This window comes from Schistosoma mansoni, chromosome 7 (assembly GCF_000237925.1).
Source record: "Schistosoma mansoni strain Puerto Rico chromosome 7, complete genome".
NCBI lineage: Eukaryota > Metazoa > Platyhelminthes > Trematoda > Strigeidida > Schistosomatidae > Schistosoma > Schistosoma mansoni.
Window position 1 is genome coordinate 3,227,579 of NC_031501.1, and position 12,716 is coordinate 3,240,294.

The 12,716-nt window shown below is 35.3% G+C and overlaps 1 protein-coding gene across 1 annotated transcript in view; it reads right to left on the reverse strand.

Moving 5' to 3' along the window:
- Nucleotides 1-4,961: 4,961 nt before the first annotated feature.
- The window catches only part of Smp_127920 (serine/threonine kinase), a gene marked incomplete at its 3' end in the record, with an annotated part of 60,384 nt that continues 52,629 nt past the window's right edge, over nt 4,962-12,716 (reverse strand). Inside the window, exons 6-8 of the mRNA XM_018798623.1 lie at nt 12,085-12,534; nt 8,738-8,858; nt 4,962-6,175 (exon numbers count right to left, since the gene is read on the reverse strand). Of these exons, the coding sequence (XP_018653546.1) occupies nt 4,962-6,175; nt 8,738-8,858; nt 12,085-12,534 (1,785 nt within the window). The remainder of the gene's footprint in view (nt 6,176-8,737; nt 8,859-12,084; nt 12,535-12,716) is intronic.

Below are 12,716 nucleotides of genomic sequence, written 5' to 3' on the forward strand. Positions count from 1 at the left end.
GAGGAGGAAGAAGTCAGGAAAAAGCACTGGAAGTGGATAGGACACACTTTGAGGAAATCATCCAACTGCATCACAAGGCAAGCCCTTACATGGAATCCTGAAGGTCAAAGGAGAAGAGGAAGATCAAAGAACACATTACGCCGAGAAATGGGAACAGACATGAGAAGAATGAACAACAATTGAATAGAACTAGAAAGGAAGGCTCAGGACAGAGTGTGTTGGAGAATGCTGGTCGGTGGCCTATGCTCCATTGGGAGTAACAGGCGTAAGTAAGTAAGCAAGTAACATATACTTATTAATGGATAAACAAATTTGTAAACATGATATAACATACATTGAAGAAAAACATTAGACCAATTTTCAAATATCATAACATTTTACTGTATTATATTCATTATGAAGGAGAATGAGTGTGTATACACAAGACATAGAGAGACATACAATAAGTAAAAGAATGAGAGATAAGGAAGAAATCCAGACTACAATCGAAAAAGGGATGATGATAATAATAACAACACTGTCCAAAAGTTAGTCTATCATTATTATTATGATTAGTAGTAGTAGTAGCAGTAGTGGTAGTAGTAGTAGGAGTAGTATTGATAGTACTTTTCTTCCTATCAATAAAAGACAAATCATATTGCAAGTCAGAATGTTTGAGCTGTTACTTTTTAATAGACAAACAAGTTTTTTTCCTTTTTTTATTTATTATTCTATATGAATGAAAATTCGTTTTCAGGGGGGGGGGAAGGGGTATCTAAAAACTACAATCCTAATAGTACTGCATGTATATTGATGCATTTACACTTTGTTATCTAAATATAAGCAGCAGAAAGCAAACCAAGGAAAGAAAAGGTTTTATGAAATGGTGGAGAAGATTTGTAGCTCAGGTGGGTGAACAAAACTCCATCAAAAAAGAGGTTTTATTTCAATAACACTAACCATATTGATAATAAGAGCATCATATTGTAGGTATACAATCGTCTAATGTGTATGGCAATATCTGTCTATATATAAGTCACGGATAATACACATGAACAACACCTTTTATACATGTATGCGGACAATAGTAATAATTGTGATGGTAGTAACAATAAAGTTGGAGTAAACAGTGTTTTACACAGCATGTAACCACTACTATTGTGCTTACTACTATTCGCTGATCTACCACTTTGTATCTTAGTATTTCATGTATTTGTAAGGTAGGGACAGAAAGTGAGAGATTGAGATGAAAACCCCCCTGTTCCATCATCTTTTTGGTCTGAATAACTATGAATTAGTTGAAATGATAAATTAGTTTTCACCTTCTAGAAAGAAGTTGGTGATTTAACATATATTATTTTGATCGGGAACAAAAACACAAAAACCCAATAAACGAGAAATAGCTTCAATCTGTTTCATTATTTGTGAAAACATTACTTTCTTGTGTTTGGGGTTTAAAGGTAATTCTCTCCCCACACAACCTGAAAGTCTTGGTTACTAATCGACGGTGAATTCATTGATATCCCGCTGTTGGGGAAGTTCCATACAAGGACGGGACGGTTGTTTAATATCCCATAATCAGAAAGGGTTTTTGTGAAGATTTAGCATTTTCATAGTAGAAAGCGTTAGTCAATTGAAGCTAGACCACCAAGGAAAACACCACTAGGTGCCGGCTTAATGGTCTATCGGTTAAGTCCTTTGGCGCGAGACTGGTAGGTCCTGGGTTTGAGTCTCGCGAAGCGAGATCGTGGATGAGCACTGCTGAGGAGTCCCAAAATAGGACGAAACGGCCGTCCAGTGCTTCCAGGTTTTCCTTGGTGGTCTAGCCTCAATTGACTCACGCTTTCAACTATGGTAATATCCCATAGTTTTCGATGACTGACGAGGTAAAGTTATTCCGTGTTGTAAACTATACATTGAATAATCTCCACAAATTTTCTGAGCTAAAGATTTAACAGTTTTCAATATGAAAACATTGGCTAATGACTGAAGGAAGCATTCGATTTTGGAAAACTACATTTAGCAAGTGAATCTTTTATTAATATTGTATTTGGTAACTGTGAGCAGAAAGATACGAGTTACAGTTTATTAGGCTTCACCAGAAAGTAAATGGTATACCTGCTACAACTGATGACTCACCAGTTATGTTGGACTTTATGATGATATTATTGAACTAACTGAAAAACGACTATCCATGTTTGAGTCAAGTGTGACATTAGATGGTTAGAGATAATTGGCAAGAACCTATCAGCTTAGATTTCTACTATTAGGCATATTCAAAAATGAGTCTCTGCAAACTTGACAGAACTGATGTGCTGGTAGGTATCGAACTCAACCCAGCTGATATTCTCTCAGTCAATGAGAGGATATGACAGTTTAAAAAAACTACACCCTACTGACATAAAGTGATATAAGACAGTGGCTCTTGGATATCTACATCATCAACGCGACGACAATTAAATTATATTTATCTCATTAAAAGTTAAATAAAATTTAACAACCAACCATTGGTTACGATAATCACACGGACCCCAACCAAGTAGTCTGAATCTACCAACATGGCTCAGACTAGAAGTGAGTGACTTCAAGCACTGATGTCACGTTTTGGTTTGGCCGCCCCTAGCTCTCTTCCAGCCATCGCTAATACTAGTCACCATTGCACGTTGTGTTAATCGGTGTTCAGGCATACGTAACATGTGGCCCAACCATCTCAGTCGATGAACATTCATGACCTCATCTACTGATTTACCATCATTCCCTAATACCCTGTGTCTAACCTCACTATTACTTACCCGGTGATCCCAGCAGGTGCGAGCAATATTTCTAAGACATCTGTGGTTAAATACTAGTAACTTACGAGTATCTTCTACTCTTAATGGCCACGTTTCGCAGCCGTAAAGTAGAACAGAGCGAACTGCTGAACAGTATACTCGTCCCTTAATTGATAGACGGATATCTCGTCTTCGCCATAGGTGACGTAAGTTGGCAAAAGCCAAACGATCTTTTTGAATCCGCGCTGAGATTTCGTCAGACACCAACCCATTAGGGTTGATCAGACTTCCAAGATAAGTGAAGTTGTCGACGCGTTCGACTACTTCACTGCCTATCCTTAGTTCCGGTGTTGACAAAGGCCAGTCCTGGAGTAAAAATTTAAATTTAGAGGGAGAGAAGCTCATCTCAAACATCCCTGCATTGTTACTCAATGCTAACAGGAGACTGCGTTTTATCAACGTCTTCACGAAACAGGACTATGTCATCTGCGTATTCTAAGTCGATAAGTGGATCTCCTGGTAGGAGATCAATGCCCGAAAGTTCAGTCGACGAGTGTTATTTCTAGCAGTTGGTGTATGATATAGATTCATTTTACCAATTCAGATGAAGGAGGTTAATCAGTCACATGGTTATAGGTCAACCGAACACGATAAGCAATAGGAATACGTGGAAAAATGAGGATAGAGGCACCTAAAAGGACAACCTTTCTTCAAGAAGACCATTAGGAGAAAATACGTTAATATATGTGGAATAGCTAAACAACTCATTTCCACATCAACTAGGAGTTTGATGGTGTTGTGCAGAATGATGTACAAATCAAACCTAAAAAACTTAACGCGAAAAAAAAACGAATACTTGTAGAAGAATGTCCCAATTACACTGACTATATATATAAGCCTAGTAATGCATTACTCATAAAAGCAGGAATTTAAAGATTGGAAACAAGGTACTCAGGAATTGTTTTCACTCAAATCATACTACTCGTAAGTAATACAGGACATTAAACAAAAAAATACATATAGGCATTTTGGATAGGTGATGTGTGTATGAACGTGAGTTTATTTGTGTGCATGCACTGGATTAATCTAGGCGTGCTGAGTATACACATTACCATAAAAGCGCTTGCCTAAACACACACACACACTGTGGAACATTACGAAAGAATAATAATCGTAGTTACTAAGAAAGTTGCACATGCTGAAATAAGAAAAGAAATTAAATTAAGCCAAGATAACTTATCTTTTCAATTCTATTAAAACAATTGATGATTAAGGATAAAACGGAAGCAGAAATTGAAAGCAACAGCAAAAGTATGAGAGAGAATTTGAGAAGTTCCGACACAAAAAAAACTAAGCATAAATACACAACTATCATCTTTATGTATATGCGGTTAAAATTTACATAGATTCATACTATTTACAAAATGACACAAGTTTTGTGTGAGTGTATAAGGGATACAACAGAAACACAATTCTATACCGACAGTGGTAACTTATATTTTGCGAAAAGAACTTAAAAGAGAGAGAATGAGTGAGTGAGTGAGGAAAAGAGGAATACAACGTAGAAGAGCATGAAAATGATATAAACGAGATAGTGATGATGAAAAGAAACAATCTCGGACACATACAAACTATTAGACACATCAGTGAGAAAACTTGGTGAATAAAAATGGGTCACTAAACAAAAAACAGATATAAGGCTAACTATTGGGACATTAAACATTGTCATCTTTTGTCATTCCGTAATAATAGAGCGCCAATTGATGAAAAATAATGGTACAAAATCAATTTTACAAAAAATGATCAAATAAATAGCATTATTGAGTAGTATATATACTATAAAATAAAAAAACAACAACATGTCATCAAGTCATCATCATGATTGGTATTGACAATAGTGGAGAAGAATCAAAGAAAATTCATATGAGCAAGAAATCGATAAACTGACGACGGGAACAACAAGTACGATTATTCATTGAATATATATTGATTGCGTGTGAAACACGAGATCTTATATCGCTTATATCCAACTCTATATATATGAAGAAATTGATATACATGTAAAAGAAAAAAATATTACATACATACATTCCATGTATGAACATATACATAGATAGACAGATGGTGATAACAACGACGACGACGACGACGACGATGTCAACAGCAACCAGTAATGAGATAATACCAGCAACAATAATAATATCTGTAAAGTTATTTTTTTCCTGTAATTTTTTTTCGTGAAAATATACGTGAACATGGTTTTAATCGATTACGTGCTCGTGGTAAAGTTCCAGTAGATTTAATAGAATTAATAGAATTATCATCTATTTGAATCTTAGGTGATGATGATGGTGTGACTTCAATAGTTGAAGTTAATTCTGTAGCATAATAAACAGTATTAGATGATGAAGATGTAGAAGTGGAGGTCGAAACAACAGGTGAATAACAACGTATACCATTCTTATTATTACTCTTATTATTACTATTATTATTATTATTATTATTATTATTAGTAGTAGTAGTAGTAGTAATAGTTTGAGAATGATTCGAAGTATCCTTTTTAAATCGTATACTTCTTATTCGATTACGAAATGAATTGAATGGATTAGAAAACCATTGATTCAATCTATTTGAATGATAATCGGTTTTCACAAATTGTTCTTGTTTATTTACTGTTGAATTGATATGAGTTGGATCAAAATTTGTATTACAATTATTATTATGAGATATTTGATCTGGATCTTTAGTAGTGATCTTGGTAGGTTCTTGATGATCATGATGACGTTGTTTTGAAGAAGTGAACTTAAGAAGATCTTTTGATATATTACTAATAGGTCGTGAACCATAATGCCAAGTTTTTTGATTTAATCTCTCATCATTATCATTTAGATTGATATTGTTCTGAATTTGTTGAGGTATATTTAAATCGGATGGAATAAATGCTATAGGACCTGGTAGACTACCAGTTCGATTTGTTACATTAGGATTTATTGCAAATTTAGACAGTCTGTAATTACTAGGAATAGAAATTGGTAAATCTTCTGGACAAGCTGGAGGTTCTGATATATCATTCATATTATTGATAGCTTCATATACTGGAACACCAAGATCTAAACACCAATATGGTTGTGGTGTCATTTGACTTTTCAAAGATTTTTCTTGTTTAAATTGATGAGTAGTTAATTGTTGTTGATCTGATGGTAATACGTAACAGTTTAACTGATTGTTATTATTGTTATTATTATTATTATTATCAACATTATAAGGAACATCGTCAATCGGATGACAAATATTTTCAGACCGACGACTACTTTCATCTGCCAAATGAATAGGGCTAGCAGAGTGTAAATAATTCATTGAAACATTATTAAATACATATGGATAATTAATGACTGTCGAATCAGATTCTAGCCGTGAACCAATACCTATTGGAAAAGAGATAAAGACGAAGTATAAACTTAAACAATTCATTAATTTTATTTAATTTATTTTGATCATGAATTGATCGATGTTAGATTACCATTAAAAACCTGAAAGCACTAGACAACAGTTTCGTCCTAGTATGAGACTCTTTGGCAGCGCGCATCCATGATCCTGCACGTGAGAGTCGAACTCACGACCTATGGTCGGACGGAACGGCCGTCCAGTGCTTCCAGGTTTTCAATGTTGGTCTAACCTCGATCGATTTATAATCTCAATCAGAAACTCAACAATCTCCAGAGCCCCACACTGATAATTCATTGTTTTAGAATTCAAAATCAATGGTATTCGTATTTTTTTCAATCGAATTCGGTTGGTTAAACAAGGGAAGATATAAACGACACCAATTTTTTTCGCTTTTAAAGTTTTGCATTTTTGCGGTATTCATCTTAATATTTGTTAGTTGGTCAATTTAAACAATGAGGAAATATGAAGCCTAACAAATAGAATTCATATACACATTGAACAAGTCCTTGACTACCTGGATTTATTAGCTAGGTAGGTGGTGGATAACGTGTTGAATGTTTAAAGTAAATGATCTTGGATTCGAATCTTATAGTGTGAATATTAACAATATTGAGAGATCCAGAGGTATATCCAGAGATAACGATGGAATACATGTTATGGGTTCTATTGTTTAAAAAGATTTGAATCTAGATTTCATTCTAGATTTGATATCAGTCACAACAAAAACACACTTCTTGAGATCAATAAGTAAAATAACAAGTATAGTTGAGTGTCAAAAAAGTCTTAAAAGAAACTAATTTAAGCCACAATTGAATTTTGAACTGAATTTTCTGCATCGAGGTATCACGGGTTAGATTTGTTCTTCCATATTTACTGGTACACAGTTGAAAAAACTTCACAGGAATGATCTCAGACGTTATATTATTTAAAGAAAAAAAGGAACTACTAGATAGATGTTTTGTCTTAGTATTGAACTCCTCAGTAGCAGTGCGCATCCACGACTCCATCGCTGGGTATCGAAGACAAGACCTTAGTGATATGGAGAGCCAACCAGAAGGGGCAAAAGGTCAATTGATGGTAATCAGAAGTGATTTAAAGGGCACCAGTAAAAAGTTGAAAAGGATACTGAACAGGAAATTTATTCTAATATTACATAGTTTGTGCTTAGAATTCTTTACAATAATAAAAAAACTTGGCATTGAATAAATCGATTACTATTGCCTGTAAGTAAAATAAACCATATTAGAATCAATATTCATCAACCTATTTCATGATTTTTCATTGGACAGTAGTTTAACCTCCGCAGTGCTCATCCACGACCGTACCGCTTGATATCAAACGCATGGCATTTGGTTTCGCCCCAAATGCCCTGGTATGGCCGAGAGTGGGGAGAGTCAGCTCTTCCTCTCCAAAATGCTCTAACATGGTCACGCGTATACAACCTCTGCCACAGAAGCCCTACTCACTGCCTTCTCGCACCACGGGTGTTGCTTACGAAGTTGAGAGGACGAAAAGTGAATGTCCAGCGATGTAACCGGGTTGGTGGATATGAAAATTCTACCTAGGGGAGTTGGAAAACCCTCATTCCAACCCAATGGTGCACATGGTCTGACTTCAGTATTATGAGGGAACAAATGGCATATTAATCAATCATTGGTAACCAGCTACCATGGGACTGCATCTCCTCACGATGCTCCACTGCCTTGTGGATCAGACCTTTAGGTCAAAGGCTCCGGGTGTGGCCCCCGAGAAGACCACTTATTTCGGTTCGGGCACCCGGACAGTATCATAGCCCTCACACAATCGAATGAAATGACTTTTTTTGTGTGGCGCATATGTATGTAGTTCCCCTTTGTACCAATATTTATGTGTTTAAATAATAAGAAAAATAACTAAGGAGAGAAGTTCGACTGCGAAAACGTTGAAATATTATTGAACGGATGAAACACAAAGAATGTCATATAATTTTTTATAAGTTTGACACTCTAATCAAGCATAGATCAGTTGACATAACGGAATTGACCAAGCTTATCATCTAAAAAGATAAACAGTAATTAACTGAAAGTTCAGATATTAGTTTAAGGGAGGAAACAATTAAAACAAACAGAAAAAAGTAACGACTACACAATTATGGACAAAACAGGCTGTTAGTCACAGTTGTGAAAGAATTCTAGAATCGTATCACGCTTTGAAAGAAAGACAATGAGAACTTTAAGACTAGACCATCCAGTTTAGATAATCCAACAGATCACTAAAATATTTATCCTGAACAACATATATTCTTCATCATAAACAGACATAAGCGAAAGAACAGATGACCTTGACATCCGAGTAGGTCATCCAGGGAAATTCGGTATGCAAAGAATAGACGATACCATTTTATATAGTCGATGATAATGATGGATTTAAGAAAGAAGTTAAACAAAGTTAAATGCTTGCGATTTTACGTCGTTTTAAGAACATACTACTTATAAAGTAGCAAGTAGTCTCTTAAATACATGTATAAAAAAGAAACTTTGATCTGAATATTTTGTAATTACCTAAATTGGCCAGATGTTTTTCAACATTGGAATATTGTAAACATGCTTCAGGTGAATAGTAAAAACTAGACATATCTTCTGGTCTGCTATACTCTTCATAGTCATCCAAATCATGAAATACCTAAATACAAAATATGGTAGGAAAAAAAGCAGTATAAATGATGATGTTGTGTTACTATGACTATTCTGAATGGAGTGTTCAATTCGGTTTAATATAAGCATGTCAGACAGTGTTTTGAGCAGGTCTATGATTCCTTTATACGGGTAATTGAATAATAGTGTCAAATAAAACGTTTGAGATCAAATGGATGACTTATCGTACGTTATTAAACATATACAAAAGTGATATAAGTTTGAATCCTTTAATACGGTTTTCAACGGATCGTTTACAGAAATCTAATGATAGATTATAAAGCTATCTTTGCGAATAATGTACAATGTGAACGCTATCCATTATTTGTATACTGTTTATGTTCATATATCGCACAAGCGACCATCTATCTACCGAAAACCAGGATCAGGAAAGCTTGTGATACGTTTGAACTTGATGTGATGCCCACATCAACTTGGCCACGAGAATTAGCAGCCAAGGGTTCAGATACATGGAACGTAAGTTGCACAAGTCCTCTAAATTGACTGGGTGATGCCAGGTTAATGACTACACTTGGATTTTGTATCCGAATTTCAGAACGTCAGAAACAATACAGCTGATCATCTCTAGTCTATCAAAAATTCAAACTAAGAGAGAGAGAGCAATAGCATTGAACGTCGAAAAAAGGAGTATTGATTAAAGCAGAGATACTCTCATCTATACAGCAGCATGAGATGAGTAATAGGGAAAATAATAATGATATACACAGTGACAAAACTATAAAGTTTACATCACGGATTGACTTTCGTTAGACAATCATTGAAAACCAGGAAGCTATTTCATTAAGGGCTTGTTACAAGACCTAAAGGTCCTCGATTCAATTCCAGGTAGAGTTGTAAACATGCGCTGCCAAGGAGAGTTCCATACTAAGGAGGAAACAACTCCCCAATGTTCTCTGCTTTTTAATCCCTACCTAACCAAGATCAGCTTGTAATGCAAACTGTGAAATTCAACAATCTCAATAAACCCCCGAATACTAACAGTAATCACTTGCTAACTAGTAAGTAATTTTGACAGGTAATATCCGGAGTTCTAGTGAGTAACTGTGACCATAGGTATTTAAGTATGCTAAAAATCACTGAACAGACGTTTTATTCTCAATAAAGGCTCACCAGTAATAAATAACCATAACAGTATGTTGGATCAAGTTCAATTTGATCCAGTCGAAAGTAAAACAATTGTTACCCATTTACGAAACTGAATGAAAATAGAAATATACATACATAGAGACTATAATTAAGAGAGATGAACCAATGGAGAATCGGATAATAACTGATTAATATATCATAGTTACTGAGATACCTATAGTTCTTCCGTTTAATTCTATACCGTTGGTAAAATGTGTATATCAACTATATCAGTTGATTCAAGCATACACAATCTGAGTAGTAAAGAGATTATCGTCTTCTAACTAAAGCCACTCCCAACCCCCCAAAACAGTTCTTACAGACAATGAATATCTCTGTCTATAAAATCTGACTAGAAATTATCACTGTTGATAAGTGTTAGACTAAAAGTAAATAGCATATTCTTGTTCATGCGACTGATTGGATCAGCCAGTCAAATGAAACGTAGAACGTCGTGGCACATTTGTGCATCAGTTCAATTTCCCAAACCCCATTAGCAAGGCGAGACGAGATTGTCAGGGGACATCCCAGGGTAGTAGAGGTAGTAACAGTATTAAAGGTAATAGAAAAGACAGTTTGAGAAAAAACACAAATTAGTGAAACGAAGACATTAGAGTTAAAAAAAAACAAATGGTGAGTACACCTGAGTCATTGCGAACGATACTGAGTCATGTAGCCCAAAGTTTCTAGTCATTGTTTACGATAGTCACGTAGATCCAAGTAAATAGTCTATACATACCTACTTAACTCAGTCTAACAGTCAGTGTCTTTATGATATGCTTCTAGGTCTTAGTTTAGGCTGGCCTTAATCCTCTCCCAACACACTCCCCACAAGAGACAACATCTCCCGTTGAGGTAGGCGGTAGTTGGGCATTATGTTGCACATGTCCCAATCAACTCTGTTGATGGAGATTTAGGAAAGATTGCATTATAAATTGATTCGAGAATAAATAACAAATGAGGTTACGTACTAATCAAGGGGTAAGGAAGAAGCATTATACACAGCTAAGCTTCGAATTGTTTTCTCTAGCCGGTCTACCATTCTGGTGTGTTAAGGATAAACTTCCACTTTGGGCCAAATCAATGTGTATCTATAAATTTACCTGCTCATGTGGGGCACGTTACACGGGCCGCACAAAGCGATCAATTTCCAAACGTATCTCGGAACACTATCTGGTTTGGCTTTTAAAAGAATGTTAAAAAATTACTATTTCGATACAGGAGTATTTAATTAACTCTGGATACATCGATCCAAAGACTCTTCTTTTAAAGTAATCTACAGAGTTAAAGGAACCGGATCGAAGTGTGTGTGTGTGTGGGGGGGTCGAATCAATATTTTATGCACTGCTGAGATATTGGCAATCTACGAACTCAAGCCTGAACTTTGCGTGCAGAAACGATTTGTCTAACCTCTCACCCTTCCTTGGTCCTAATTCCCTTAATGGGTATGTTTCTAGTTGTTGTTTTTTTCTGCACTTTTATTTGATTATTATCGACTTTTTTGTCTTTTAAACTACTTTCATAATTGAAAGCGTTAGTCAATTGAAGCTAGATCACCATGGAAAACCTGGAAGCACTGGACGACCGTTTCGTCCCATTATGGGACTCCTCAGCAGTGCGCATCCACGACCCCGCACTCGCGAGATTCGAACTCTAATCCGTTATTATTATTACTACCTGATACAAGTTTTCTTGATTATTATTCAGCCTATTATTATGACCTTCGTATTTGTCACTTTTTTTCATATCTGCCAATTGGACTATTATCTGACCCGTAAATTATTTTTTTCCTTACCCCTTGATTAGTACGTAACCTCACTTGTTATTTATTCACGAATCAATTTATAATGCAATCTTTCCTAACATCCTGTAGACATATATTTTCCATATAACTATCTATACGAATGTACAGCTTCGCTGAGTTCTCTTTTTCTTATTCAATGACACTATGATAGAGATTTACTACGTCATCAATCGATTTGCCGTAGTTACCTAGTAACCTATCCCAAACCCCGATATTGTTTACTCGATAGGATGGAAATTCCCCTAAACTTTTATTCAACACCTACCTTCAAACGATCAATCACTGAGATTGGTGCAATATCATCATGGTTATTAGACAAGTGTTCATCCTTATCATTGATAATCATATTTGACAAAGATGTTTGTACATCATTATCATTACTATTAGTAAATGTATGATTTAATGAATTATTGAAAATTTCATCCATATTAAATATTCTAGCTCCAGTATCATCAATATGCGGTAAAGGATATTCAGAATGACATCGACGTAGATAAATTAATGGATCAAGCCAACAGATTATACCACGTTGTTGTTGTTGTTGTTGTTTATGAGAATTAAATAATGTATGTGTTGGTGATTCATTATTTGATAATTGTTGAGAATGTAATAATTCATTACGTAATTTCATTTTAATACTTTCCACAGGCATTGGTGTAGGTGGATCTTGTATATACCAAGTTTGTTGACGAATTTGTAATAGAGTTAAACGTTTCTATTAACAGAAAAAAACATATAAACAAACAAACAAACTCAGAAGGGGTTTTGTGGAGATTTTAGCAATTTTGTAGAGTTAAGATCATGAGTCAATTGAAGCTAGACCACCATGGAAAAACCCGGAAGCACTGGACAGCCATTTCGTTCTTATTGTGGGACGCCCCCCGCACCACCCCCCCT